Source organism: Lagenorhynchus albirostris, chromosome 16 (genome assembly GCF_949774975.1).
Source record: "Lagenorhynchus albirostris chromosome 16, mLagAlb1.1, whole genome shotgun sequence".
NCBI lineage: Eukaryota > Metazoa > Chordata > Mammalia > Artiodactyla > Delphinidae > Lagenorhynchus > Lagenorhynchus albirostris.
The window spans coordinates 60,170,185-60,184,780 of NC_083110.1; the positions used below are offsets into that span (position 1 = coordinate 60,170,185).

At 50.3% G+C, this 14,596-nt stretch overlaps 1 protein-coding gene across 1 annotated transcript in view; it reads left to right on the plus strand.

Moving 5' to 3' along the window:
- Positions 1-1,338: 1,338 nt before the first annotated feature.
- SORCS3 (sortilin related VPS10 domain containing receptor 3) overlaps positions 1,339-14,596 on the plus strand; it is a 582,912-nt gene continuing 569,654 nt past the window's right edge. Inside the window, exon 1 of the mRNA XM_060125698.1 lies at positions 1,339-1,965. Coding sequence (XP_059981681.1) covers positions 1,339-1,965 — 627 coding nt within the window. The remainder of the gene's footprint in view (positions 1,966-14,596) is intronic.

Sequence of the window (14,596 nt, forward strand, 5' to 3'; positions counted from 1 at the left end):
TGACACTTTGAACGAACTGAGCCCTTTCAGAGATTAATCTAAGGAGATGAGGGAGCAACCTCAAAATCGCAGGCGAAAGATGGGGGCTAGATCCTCTCGGTGGGAGAGACCCCTCTCGGCTACTCTCTTTCCTCAGCTCCGGGGCCGGCGCCTCCTAGTTCTATCCTCCAGCCCCTCGGGAGGCTCCGGGAACAATCCGGTTACGTCCGCTAGCGCTGGGGGACTATGGGTGCGCGGGGCGCCAGGAGGAGCGGGCTGTGTAGAACCGCCTGCCTGGCCTCGCTCTCAATCTTGCTTTTCAGACGACTCGCAGGTTCCTGGAAATGCAAACACAGCCCGTGCCTGATCCATGCTCGCCCACAGCCCGAGCGCACCCCTCCCTGCCTCACATCCCGTCGTTCACACTAACACGCACACATACGCGTGTGCAAACGCGCACGCACAGAGCTGCGCGCCCCCGCCCACCCAGGCACCCTTGGCTCAGCCAGGTACCCCCACCCTGGGCGCCCGCTGGCCCGCCAGCCTCGGGCGCACCCCTCGCCCCCCCTCACGCACGCGCACGCATGCACTCCCCGAGCCCCCGCACCGGGCGGAGGCACGCGGTGGGTGGGGGGGTGCGGAAGGGACAGGCCAGGGACCTGGGAGCGGAGTCCCCCAGTCCATCCCGCGCTCGCCTTCCGCCAACTGTGTTCCTGCGCGAAGGCTCCGGGCTCCCCTCTGGCTCCCCAACCCGAAGAGTTGGCGCTGAAAACCCTTAACCCTCCTCCTCCTCCCTCGAGGCCCCCCAACCCTCCCTGCGCGCCATCTCCCACCCCCACAAAAGGCCCGGACGGTAACCCCCTAAACGCGGCCAGAAGCGGCTCCTAACTCTTCGCTGGGAGCAGGCTGGAGGCTGGGTTTTAGAGAGACCCTGGATTGGGGTCCGTCGCCAGCCACTCCTCCTGGATTGGGCTTCATTTTCATATTTTAAAAGAGGATTTTCGTATTCCCTTTGAATACTCCTTCTGAAAAAATTTCTGGAGGAGCTCGGTGGGAAAGATTTTGCGGGAATCTTGTTTTAAGAAAAAAAAAGCACCGAAGGGGCATTTATTAATTTTTCTCGGGTTTTGGAATCGCCCCGTGGAGGAGACAGCAAGCCATCAAGAGCCGGGAAGGAAGAGTGGAGAGGACCAGCAAGGCGCACCAGGCCGAGCCACCTCCTTCCCGGCTGCCCCCTCCGCTCTCCCCCGACACACACTCGCTTGCTTGCTTACCGGCGCCTGCACACCCCCCACGCCGACCCGCACCTCGGGCGGGCGCCACACACTCGGCAGCCCGAGCCGCGGCAGCCGCAGCGGGATGGAGGCGGCGCGCACGGAGCGCCCCGCAGGCTGGCCCCGGGCGCCCTTCGCCCGGACCGGGCTCCTGCTCCTGTCGACGTGGGTCCTGGCCGGCGCTGAGATCACTTGGGACGCAACGGGCGGTCCTGGGCGCCTCGCGGCTCTGGCTTCGCGGTCCCCGGCGCTGCCTCCTCGCTCGCTGCGGGCAGTGGCAAGCCAGTGGCCGGAGGAGCTGGCGAGTGTACGGAGAGGCGCCGCACTGGGGCGCCGGCCGGGACCAGAGCCACTGCCCCAGCCAGGCGGAGGCAGCGGCAGAAAGAAGCAGGGAGAAGCCGGAGGGCTGTTGCCGGCAGGCGCGCAGTGGGGACGGGGCATCTCGGCTCCTGGCAAGCCTGGCGGTACAAGGAGGAGTCGCCGGGCGCAGTCCCCCAGTGCCCTGGAACGCGGAGACACCCAGGCTACTGTCTTAGCAGATGGTTCCAAAGGAAGCCGGTCTCTGGCCAAGGGTCTCCGGGAGGAGGTGAAGGCACCACGGGCTGGGGGGTCGGCGGCCGAAGAGCTCCGGCTACCCAGCACCTCGTTCGCGCTGACCGGAGACTCGGCCCACAACCAAGCCATGGTGCACTGGTCGGGACACAACAGCAGCGTGAGTACCCACCCGGCGGCGGATCTCTCTGCCGAAAGCGAGGGAAAATGGGGGGGGGGGCGGGAACGATGGGCAGATAGTTGCTCTTGGTCTAGGTGGAGGCAGGGGCAGGGGGGCTCCTCGACTTTTAGACAGACTGGTTCATCGCTCTTTCCCCACACCCCCAACAGGTTAGTGGAGTTTGTTGTAAGACAGCCTGTGCTTTTGTTTACCGGAGACCCTAGGGTTGGGGCCGCCCGGAGGGGAGAGGAAGAAGAGGTCCTTTACGGGATCAGTGCCCACTTTCTCTGGTACTTGGCTTGGAGAGTCAGTTTTCCTGTCGTGGGTGTGTGTGAATTCTTGGGTGAGGACACATTGATTTGGGGAAAGAACCGCTGGATAGACTGACGGGTTTCTGCGACTGCCCGGGCTTCCCCCCTTTCCCCTCCAATCACGCGAAGGAAAGCCAGGAGGCTGAGGCCACTCGGACTCTGGTACTCCTGCCCGCCGGGCTAGGATGCTGCCTCGGGCTCCAGGCGCACTTTCTTCCAGCCTTAGGGGAGGCTGGGCCTTCAGGCAACACTGATTCCCCCTTCAAAACCCAGGCAGCATACAGCTGATTCACTTTGTTAGTTATACAGGAGAAACTAACACAACACTGTAAAGCAATTATATTCCAATAAAGATAAGAATAAAAAAGAATAAAAAACCCAGGCAGCTGCCTCGAAAAGCTATAGGAGGGGCAGAAAAAAAAGTTTAAAGTGTGAAGTGAAATTCAACACCCATCCTGCACCCCTCGTTCTCACGCATGCACAAGCACACGTAAGTCGCTGAGCAAAATACTTGCCCCGGCCGCTGAGTCCTGCAACGACAAACTCGCCAAGTGGAGTTGGGTCCCGGTGCTTTCTGCGCACCTCTCCACACCTCTCTCTCCGCTGCCAGGTTAACCTGGAAGCTGCTGTTCGAGAGGTGGCGCCCTGGAGTCCACGCCGGCGGCTCCGGCGCCCGCGGCCAGGCACCGGGCGCAGAGTACCGTCTGCGCAGCCCGCAGCTCGGGCCGGAGGAGCTCCCCACCCTACCCCCCAGCTGGCAGCCAGCGCGTGCAGTCCAGCCCAGGATCCGCGGGGGATGGCCCTCGGGGAAGAGAGGGGACGGCCTCCGACGATTTACTCTACTCCCCTGCCTTCCTCGGCCCCCACTTCAGCCAGTCCTGCAAAAATCCTTTCCTCATCTCTGGCTCTGAGGATCAGATCAGAGCCCGGCACTGGGCAGAGTCTGGAGGATGACAGATGTCTATACTGGCAGCTTTGGGGAACTCATTTGATGGGAAAGCGCAGCCCCCGCTCCCTTTATATTTCTCTTCATGACTGACATTAAAGATTTCCCTGGGAAATTTTGGCCTTATTTTAACAGGGCCTGGGGAGTGTCACGGGGGTGAGTGGTGTGAATAACAGGAAAGCCAGAAGTCCGCAGAGAGCAGCACATCAGCAATACCGAGCACAGATTTCCTGGTTCTTACTGACACACAGCACCACGCAGGCAGCCCAGCCTGGGTTGAAGCATTTGGGCAGTGCAGCTTACCAGCAGCGTGGTGGCTGACTCTACCTGCCTCCAGTGAAGGCCCCCTGTAGCTTCGCAGTGGACAGCTCTGGACTTGGGCGGTGGGCAACGTGTGCATTTGGAGGGATGGGTGATTGAGGACTTACAAGTCCCGGAAGGACTGTGTGTGTGTGTGTGTGTGTGTGTGTGTGTGTGTGTGTGTGTGTGTGTGTGTGTGTGTGTGTGTGTGTGGAGAGAGAGAGAGAGAGAGGTAATTCTGTGACCGCAGGGATTGTGATTCTCAACTTCCTTTTAGTTTGATAGTGAGGAATTGTGTATATGTGTGTTACTTTGTTCGTGTTCTTACTCCATGAGGAGGATGGACAGGATGTGTGGAAGTAAATGTACCCCTAGGAGAAGGAGGAGGTGATATCTTCACATATCTGTGATTTTTAACACTGCCGCATTTGGACAATATAAATTCACTCTGTCTAAAGAGTTTTTTTATGTTTCTGCTTTTATTTTAAGGTTCATTTTCGTGTGTTGACAAATTCCCCGAAGATGGGAAGTTAAAGAGTGCTTTCTGCAAGTAGTAATTAAATGTGCATGGCTTTCTCTGCCCATCTTCAAGGCAGTTATACAGCAGAGGAAGTGAGGGGGCAAGTTTAGCCCTATACCCCCAGGGAAATGGCTCTTCAGTTAAAAGGGGGTGCAGAGGGCCTGAGGAGTGGATCAGTTGGCCTTGGGGTCCTTAGTGACAGTGATACGATTTGGGCAGTTCATTAATAGCTCCTCAGGGGTTCATTGGTTGTGCTTATGGCCAGTCTTACTGTCCAAGCGAAGGACAAGGCAGCACAGGTGAGTGCAGGGACCCCGTGGTGTCTACTCTCTCTGGTCCAGAGAGTTACTGCCTCTTTAGCTTTTGGGCTGGACCTGCCTCTTTTGATGATGCTTCACAGGCAATTCCAGCGAGAAGGGCTTCTTTGAGTGTACGTCTGTGCTGCTCTGAGGAAGACAAGGAAACAGGTTAACATGGGCCTGCCTTTGAGAGACTTTAAAGAAACAACCCTGGGGGAGGAGCTAGGAAACCAGTTTCTGCAACATTACCCAGTTGGTTTCTTTCTCCCCTCCTCCTTTCCTGAGGACAGCAAAAGAAGGCGCTGTTAAGATAAAGCCAGGGGACTTCCCTGGTGGCGCAGTGGTTGGGAGTCCGCCTGCCGATGCAGGGGACACGGGTTCATGCCCCGGTCCGGGAGGATCCCACATGCCGCGGAGCGGCTGGGCCCGTGAGCCACGGCCACTGAGCCTGCGCGTCCAGAGCCTGTGCTCTGCAACGGGAGAGGCCACAACAGTGAGAGGTCCGCGTACCGCAAAAGATTAATAAGTAAATAAAAATAAAGCCAGGGTGAGGAGTGATGCAGATGATGTTCCTTCTGGAAGTTCCCTTTATCGTTGGTTTCAAAGTGGTTGGAGATGTCCCCAAGGCAGAGAACATGGGTCCTTGCACCAAGCTCTTTTGACATGAAAAGAGAATTCCATCTTCCCTTCCGACATAAAGGGTGTTAAACATGTCCTTCTCTGGGAAGGCCACCAGTTTAATTGTTAACACATTGTGAGGCTTCCCGCTCTCCCTCCAAGTGCCTCTGGTGGACCTCATTCCTGGCGTGAGGTCCTTTTTGGGGAGAGTTTCCAGTTACCCCGTATAATGGAAAATTGAACTGCACTCTGGCCGTTTGCGTTCAGGCATAAGGAAGTGGACATGCAAGGGAAGCACCTCCACCCCACACTGTGTGCCCAGCCTGTGCCCAGGGGCTGAGAGTCTCATTCTAGGCTTGAGTCACATATTCACTTTGGTCCCGGGAGTGGGGTGGGATAGCTTGGAGGGCAATGGGGGAGGCGCCCAGCAGGCTTGAGCCAGGAGGGGATGGAGTCTGGGTCCCCCTCTGACCTTTCTTGCCCTGCCAGGTGTTTCGGGGGAGAGGTGAGTGGGCTTGAGTTTGGAGCCTGTACTCTGCCTTATCCATTGGGCCACCGGGGCTGATTGGAGCCTATATTCTGGAAGAGTGATTTGCCTTTCTCTCTGGTTGTCTCCAGCTGAGATCCTGGTGATTGATGGGCTAGAGAGTGTTTCACAAACACCCAAAGGGAGTCCAGACCCTGTGGTTGACAGGGACACAGAAAAACACATCATTCTGCTCTTCTCCTTCAAAAGAAGAAAGGCGCCTCCTTGCTTGGTCAGTGAGTTGGCAAACGGCTCTGGAGAGTGGAAAGCTGTGAAGACAACAACCCACTTTCTGGGCCCCCTCGGCATTGTAAGCCTTGATGGGGATCCCCTGTTCTGGTGCTGAGGTGAGAGTGCTGCACCCTCCCATAGATTGATCCCTGATGCCTTTCCTGCAGCTCATTCCCAGAGACAGCGATTTGCAGGCTGCTACCCCTGCAGTGTGTCTGGTGGGAAGGACTTGCCAGATAATATTCAATTCATGTGCCCAACTCTGCACCTTGGTGAAGAGAAACAGGGAGATGCTGATAACCCGGCATCCTTACGCTGCTAGCAGGGGGAACGCACAGACTCTCCCAGGCACGATTTCATACCCTTAACTAATTCAGCTGGACGGTGTTCTAAAATATTTACTCTTAGTGTGCAAAATAGTGACAGATTTGATCAGATTAATTGTGTTTCACTCACTGGAGCATCTAATTGTGGCTCCCGAACAGATTTTTCAAATAGCTTTTGGCTGGGTTGTCTAACCTCGTCCCCGCTCTCAGTCCCCGTGTCATGATGTCTTAATGCATTTTGCCTTCTCAGAGGCTTAATAAAGAAGCCTGCCACAAGCTCCATATCAAAAAAACAAACAACCCGATCCAGAAATGGGGAGAAGACCAAACAGACATTTCTCCAAAGAAGATATACAGACTGCCAACAAACACATGAAAGGATGCTCAACATCACTAATCATTAGAGAAATGCAAATCAAAACTGCAATGAGGTATCATCTCACACTGGTCAGAATGGCCATCATCAAAAAATCTAGAAACAATAAATGCTGGAGAGTGTGTGGAGAAAAGGGAGCCCTCTTGCACTGTTGGTGGGAATGTAAATTGATACAGCCACTATGGAGAACAGTATGGAGGTTCCTTAAAAAACTAAAAATAAAACTACCATACGACCCAGCAATCCCACTACTGGGTATATACCCAGAGAAAACCATAATTCAAAAAGAGTCATGTACCACAATGTTCATTGCAGCTCTATCTACAGTAGCCAGGACATGGAAGCAACCTAAGTGTCCATCGACAGATGAAAGGATAAAGAAGATGTGGCACATATATACAATGGAATATTAGCCATAAAAAGAAACGAAATTGAGTTATTTGTAGTGAGGTGGATGGACCTAGAGTCTGTCATACAGAGTGAAGTAAGTCAGAAAGAGAAAAACAAATACCGTATGCTACCACATATATATGGAATCTAAAAAAAAAAAAGGTTCTGAAGAACCTAGGGGCAGGACAGGAATAACAACACAGACGTAGAGAATGGACTTGAGCACACAGGGAGGGGGAAGGGACGAAGCTGGGATGAAGTGAGAGAGTGGCATGGACATATATACACTACCAAATGTAAAATAGACAGCTAGTGGGAAGCAGCCGCATAGCGCAGGGAGATCAGCTCGGTGCTTTGTGACCACCTAGAGGGGTGGGATAGGGAGGGTGGGAGGGAGACGCAAGAGGGGGGAGATATGGGGATATATGTATATGTATAACTGATTCACTTTGTTATAAAGCAGAAACTAACACACCCTTGTAAAGCAATTATACTCCAATAAAGATGTTAAAAAAAAAAGCCTGCCACAGAAGCTGTTCTTCAGGGGTTTGCCAAAAAGAATCTGTTTTTAATTACTATCACAAGGGGAGCCACCTCAGTGGAGATGTAGCTGGGAAATGCAGGGGACAGAGCAGCAGTAACTGCCCCTGGTCGCCGTAGGCCGGGGGGGGTGGTGAGTGGAGGGGCCGCAAGCCGGCTGTTTGTCTGCTCTGCCTTTTCTCTGATGGCCCGGTTACAGGGAGTGATTTGCTTCTCAGATCCTGCAGTGATTTCCAAGGTAAGCAGAAGTTGCAGACTCCTTAATTGGGAGGCCCAATTTAATGATGGCAGAAATGCAGCGGTTGGAACTCGCTTTGTAGTTGGCAGAGAAGGAACGCGGGAAGTGGCTTCTCAGATTGTGTTGGATTTAAGGGAAGGGAGTTGTGTGGCAGGAAGGCTGAGGAGGGAGCGGGGGCAGAAGGGAGAACTGCTCTTTCCTCGGCTGTGTAAATCCTCCTGTAACTGGGGACACTTTGGAACCGGGTGATCGTCCTCTAGGGAGCAGAGAGGTGTGACGGAGCTGGATGGCTGAAACAGGAGGGTGTGTCTGGAGGGTTTATCCAAGGCCAGGTACACCAAGGCCTGGGGGCTGGACTCGCCTGTTGATTTCCTGCTTCCTTTGGACTCTTGGCTGGCTTGAGACACTTCCGTATGAGGAGAAAATGTCAAAGGATGAATCTTCAGCAAGTTTGGGGGAAAAGAGGTCTTGTGAAGTTGGAGGTGGAAAGTGTAGCATGCCAGTGCCTGGTGGGCCACTTTGGGTAAGCAGCAGTGGCACTATGGGATGGATGGCCTTCAGCTAACCACGGTCATCCCCCTGTTGTGGTGGGTTACTGAGAGAAGGGTCTGGATGCTGCTCTGACTTTGTTGGCAGAGAGTGGAGATGAGAGAGCTCTGCTTTACACGCAGTAGAGAAACTCAACTGTGTTTGACCAAGTTGGTGAATGAGTGAGTCCCAAGTCTCATTGAGCAGAGGCTATGGAGGGATTGAAAACCCTTGTCCCTTGGGATAGCGATGATTCCTTTCTCAGGTTGTTCATAACTTGACAGGTCCTATAATCAGGAGCATTTCACCCAGGACGTCTTCGTTCTCGCTTGAGTACCTTTAGCCTCTTGAATTAAACTCCAGAGTCCTTTAGCCTGCCATTCAAGGCTCTTCACTGCGTATGTCCTGGGTCTGCTTCTCCAACTCTGCATCTGACTGTTCCCTGATGGGCCCCTTCACTCTAGCCAAGGCAGCCCCTTCATTGTCCCAGACTCCGTCTTGACTCAAGCCTTTGCTCTTAAGGTCTCCTCCACTCAGGATACCCCTCTTCCTCTATTGAGATGCACCCGTTACTCATGGCTCAGTTTAAGATTCAAACATGCTTCTCTATAGAACCTTTCTTAGAAGCATTTATTTTTCTTTCTCCTAACTGTTTATAGAATTTACAGCCTGTACCACACATTTGATTATGTTTAGTTTGCACTTGGTTATTTTATGAGTGTTTTGAAGGTGAGGGATGAGGGATAAAATGCTTACACCAGCATCTCACCCCCACACCTGCTGTGAGTTCTGCTTTTCTCATGGGTGCCTTGTGACCTGTGGCCCGGTGCTTGGCACGTAGCTCAGTACATACTTGCTGAGCTGACCCTGGGAACTGGACAGTGCCCTAGCTGCCCGGGGAGGATGGCTGACACTGTCTCTTCATAGCACTGAGTTTAAACACCTGGCTTGTTATTTTATATACAACTTTTAACATAAGATGTAGAGGCGTCTCTACCCCACTTAGTAAGAGGATGGAAATAGGGACGAGTTAACAATCCTGGCTTCTTCCTCATGTGCTTCAGAGATCACATGGACTCACATAAGATATTCAGCCATTTGCCAAGTGTTCACTATGTGTGTGGCAGTGTTTTGGGGACTGTGGGGTTGGTAGGGCTGTGATGGAGGGCGAGACAAAGAAGGATAAGACAGCATTTGCCTCAAGGTCCTTCTCATATGCTTTGGGTATAAGGCTGCTCTTCTGTGAAGTTAAATAACACATGACAACAAGACAGATATCACGGGGTGATGTGTGGTTAATTGTCAAGTGGTCGTTTCAGGCTATGAGCTCAGAGGAGAGGGGATCACTGTGGGAGATGCTACAAGCGCCTTAGACCGACAGAACATCAAGGCTGGAAGTGCATTTGGGAATTGTTTTCATCACATCATTCGGCATAGAGATGAAGGGTATGAGGCTCAGACAGAAACATGGTACCCTGCAGCGTGGACTGTCTCCTGGTCTTTCTCTCTGTAGCCATCCCCTATGCACTCCTGGTTTTCTCCTTTCTCCTTGCTTTTACAGACCATTTTCCTTCTAAGAGGACTCATTTTCATTCCAGTGAGGTAGGGTGCTGCCCATTTTATAGGTAGGATAGAGTGAGGCCTAGTATGAGTATACACAAGGCTAGCCAGAGAGGCTTAGGAATAGGTTCCTCCCTCCTGTTTCCTGACTGTGTCCTATGGCCATCCTGACTACCCACACAGTGGCTGCAGACAGTAAGTACGAGCTGCTTATATGTACAATCTGTATCTTACTAACTGTTGTTAATGGGGGCTTTTTGTGAGTCACCTTGTTGAGTCAGTGAGTGAACCAAGCCTGGTTGCATCATCAGGAACATTTTCGCTCATTTATTTTGATCAGTGTAGTTTGGTTTTAATTATTTATGGAGGACTTCCCTGGTGGCGCAGTGGTTGAGAGTCCGCCTGCCGATGCAGGGGACACGAGTTCGTGTCCCGGTTCGGGAAGATCCCACATGCCGCGGAGCGGCTGGGCCTGTGAGCCATGGCCGCTGAGCCTGCGCGTCCGGAGCCTGTGCTCCGCAACGGGAGAGGCCACAACAGTGAGAGGCCCGCGTACTGGTAAAAAAAAAAAAAAAATTATTTATGGAAATGCTGTTTTTTATAGTATGCTAATAAACATACTGTAGTAAATTTCCAAAAAATAATGGAGTCTGAGAACTTCAGGATTGCACAGATAGTTTTCTGCTATTAACTCCTTGCTGCGGAGCAGAGGAAACCATTCCTACTGGCTTGGGGTGAGAGGACCCGGAGCTAGCCTTTTAGGACTGTTGGTGAGCCAATCTGTGCCCATTGCTACGCAGGGGCCTGGTACTTGGCCTGTGCTGGAAGAGAACCTAGTTATATAGGGTCATCAAGGATCTTGTTAGGTTGTAGGTTATTTACCCTGGGTATGATTGTATGACTTGTGTGAATTCATACTTGTGGAGGGTTTTCATCATGAATGCCATCCTCTTCAGGGTATATTAGGAACAGAGGTATACTGGGAACAAGAAACAAAGCCATACAGTAAACAGGAGCAAGGGTTCTGGAGCTGGGTGCCTGCATTTGAATCCTGCCTCTGTCTCTCTCTCTCCTTCTCTCTCTCTCTCTCTCTCTTTTAAGTTTAATTTAGTCTTAAAAAAATTGAAATATGGTTGCTGTACAGTATTATATAGGTTACAGGTATACAATATTGTGATTCACAGTTTTTAAAGGTTATCCTCCATTAATAGTTATTATAAAATATTGGCTACCTTCCCTGTGTTGAACAGTATATCCTTGTAGCTTATTTTATACCGAATAGTTTGTACCTCTTACTCCGCTCTCCCTATATCGCCCCTCCCCACTTCCCTCTCCCCACTGGGAGCCACTAGTTTGTTCTCTATATCTGTGAGTCTGCTTCTTTTTTGTTATATTTACTAATTTGTTATATATTTTTAGATTCCACATATAAGTGATGTCATACACCATTTGTCTTTCTCTGACTTACTTCACCTAGCATAACACCCTCTAAGTCCATCCATGTTGCTGCAAATGGCAAAATTTCATTCTTCTTTATGGCTGAGTAGTATTTCATTGTGTATGTATATATGTATATATACCACACCTTCTTTATCCACTCATCTGTTGATGGACACTTAGGTTGCTTCCATGTCTTAGCAATTATAAATAATGCTGCTGTGAACATTGGGGTGCATGTATCTTTTCGAATTAGTGTTTTGGGTTTTTTTGGATATATACCCAGGAGTGAGATTTCTGGGTCATATGATAGTTCTATTTTTAGTTTTTTGAGGAAGCTCCATATTGTTTTCCACGGTGGCTGCACCAATTTACATTCCCAGCAACAGTGTAGTATTTGTTGTCTTTTTGATGACAGCCACTCTGACAGGTGTGAGGTGATACCTCATTGTGTTTTTGATTTGCATTTCCCTGATGATTAGTGATGTTGAGCATCTTCTCATGTGCCCGTTGGCCATCTGCCTGTCTTCTTTGGAGAAATGTCTATTCAGTTATCCCGCCCATTTTTTTTTTTTCCTGCCCATTTTTAAATTGGGTTGTCTGCCTCTGTCTCTTAATAGCTGTGTGACATTGGGCAAGTTGTCACCCTCTCTTGTCTAGTTTTTCATCTACAAAAGGGAGTGATAATAATAGTACCTCTCACACTGGGCTATTTTAATGTTTAAATAAGATATTGTACATAGCAAAGTGTTTAAAAGAAATGCCTGACCTGTAGTTAGTCCTCCAGATATTTTAGTTAGTTTAGTTGTTATTCTTATATTAGAAGGGGTTTTCTCTTCATTTGCAGATGGAAACACAGAAGCAGAGGAAGGAGGTACTTGCCCCAAGTTTCCCAATGAGCTGATCGCAAAGCCCTTGGCTACAACCCAGTTCTCAGTGAGATGCTCATTTCAGCCACCTCCCATAGTGCATGTCCTGACTCAGACGAGTCTTTGTGTGTCTGCCTTCTGTGTCATACTAAGGGAAACAGTGAAAGAGAGAAGTGTGAGTGGCTGGGGACCTGGCTGCTTGAAACTCATACTCAGAATTTGTAATAGAAATGAAGCAGGTGCTTAGAGTCAGGTTAACGATTGTACTAACAGACAGCTAATAAGTGGAACATTTTTTCAGGGCTTTTATTGAGTGGAGTTTTGAGAAAGGCATCCAGAAAGATGAAGAGTAGCTTCTCTTGGCTTGGGCACCCATGATTACACCTCACAGCTAATCATGGAAGACTTCTTGAAGGAAGTGAGTGAAATGTGTAGCTTTCATAGAAAATAGGAGAACACAGGGCTGCTGGGACTGGTGGACAAGAAAAGCCTGGAGTGCCAAAGACTCATTTCATCCAAGTCATGGGATGGACCTTGGTGTTCAAGGTTTGTTTCTCCTTTCCATCTCCTACCTCTGCTTTGTGCCTGGCATGAAATGGGGATATCCGTGGCTGGAGCTCTCTGCATAATATCTGCAGCCTCTTTCCCAGAATTATCATATTGGCCAAACCCATGACTATTTTGTAATAACCCACGACCATCGAGGTACAGGTTTGTACCTGCCTGTACCCTTTTTGCCTGCACCCTGTGCACTTCGAGTGGAACCTGAGATCCCTACACAGACACTAGAGGGAGTGTTGCCCTGGGAAAGAAGTGAAAATAAATAGGATGAAATAATGAAACAAATACTGCATGAGGAATTGTTCCAAGGGAGTGGAGAAGAGCAGTAGCCTGCAGGTTCATTGTGTGAGGGCTGGTCCGGTGACCCATAGATGAACAATTGATTAGCAGCCGTGCAGCTGAGTCCTGGGGGACTGATCATTCAGCCCCTTCCCGCAGAAAAAAGGAAATGGATGTTTTGTACAAATACAGCTGTTCTGCTGTCCATTCAACCCATAAATGACTCAACTAAGACTCCAGACGTAAATGCAGCCAGAAGTGATGCTCAGGCTTGGGTCTTCCATCTCTTCTGCACTTTCTGCCTTTGGGCTCCCTCCCTTTCTTGGGCATCGTGGTCAGTTAATATGAGCTTATTGAGTTGAATGACATATAAGTACTTTCTTAAATACTTAAAACTGCCTGGGTAAAGAATGCGTGTCTTGGGAATGGGGAAGAATCTGGCTGCTTCTTGCTGCCTCCAGGCCTAGGGTCTGCATCCCTGGGACATCACAATGGCCTCTCACCCGTTCCCAGGTCCCGTGTACCTGACTCAGTCATCTCTAAGCCTTTTTGGCATCTATGTGAGGTAAGCAGTTTCTCTTCCAGATGGGTAGAATCAGGTTAAAGGGTACACTGCTGCGTAAGAAATGAACTTTTTCCTTTCAAAATCTGTTCTCAGTGGGAGACGGAGAACAATTACGGAGTTGAACATTTTTTTCAGTTGCTCAAGCTGCCATATCTGAATGTGATTACACGTACTGGGGGAACTCGTTACGGTAAGAGTTTTGAGGCCATGGTACTGGAGATACAGAGAAGCTTGTTTACCAGGGTGGAGGCAGGTAGAGGAAAGAATCTTTAGAGGCAAAAGAGTTGCTCATATAACTGTGTTGCTTTCAGTGTTATCTGTGCTTGAAAGCAAACTTTTCACTGGAAGATTTCTCGAAACTCAGACATTTTTTTTCTGATATGGGAAGGCCCCCAAGCAACAGTGATTTCAAACAAGTCTCTGAGCCTTAGTTTCACTGGCTGTAAAATGAGAATAGTACTGGGATGCTGTGAATCTTACAGATAATACTCTGAAGGGGTTAGCATAGTAGGCTATTACACTGGTTATAAAATGTTAGTTCTCATTATCGTCTAGGCAGGAAATGGGGTAGGTTGAGTGTCTGTCCTTTTGTAGTGGATATGTTGGTACCCTGCCCACATGCCCTCTGCACTTGCCATCTGTCTGCAATCTGGCCTGACTTCTAACCACCAGCACCAGGGACTGTGTGCCCACTGGGGCTTTCTTCGATTACACAGGTGCAGGCTGGAAGCATTAGGGAATTGATTTCCATCAAGGAGTAGGGAGCAACCCCTTGACAATGACTGTTGGAAGCTGGTGGATAAACACCCCAGCTCCCTTGCCCTTTGTGGGGGGGCGGGTAACTCTGAAGCTTGTTTTCTACACCATCTCCCAGAGCCACCAGTGGGATTAAGCCCCAGTTGCCTAAGGTGGTAACTTGCTTGCTTTATTGGCTACCTTCCCATCCCTATCTCCTTTCTCTACCCCACAGTCAGTATCACCTGGGATCACCTACCAACTAAACTACACTTGACCCTTCAACAATGTGGGGTTAGGGACATGGCCCTCCACACAGTCAAAAATCTGTGTATGACTTTACAGTTGGCCCTCCAGTAAGTGAAGTTCCATGTCCGGGGATTCAACCAACCAACTTAAAGACAGACAGAGAGAAAGAATAACTTCTTACTCTTCCTTTGTGTTCTGTTCAGGCCTTCAGTGGGTTGAATGAGGTC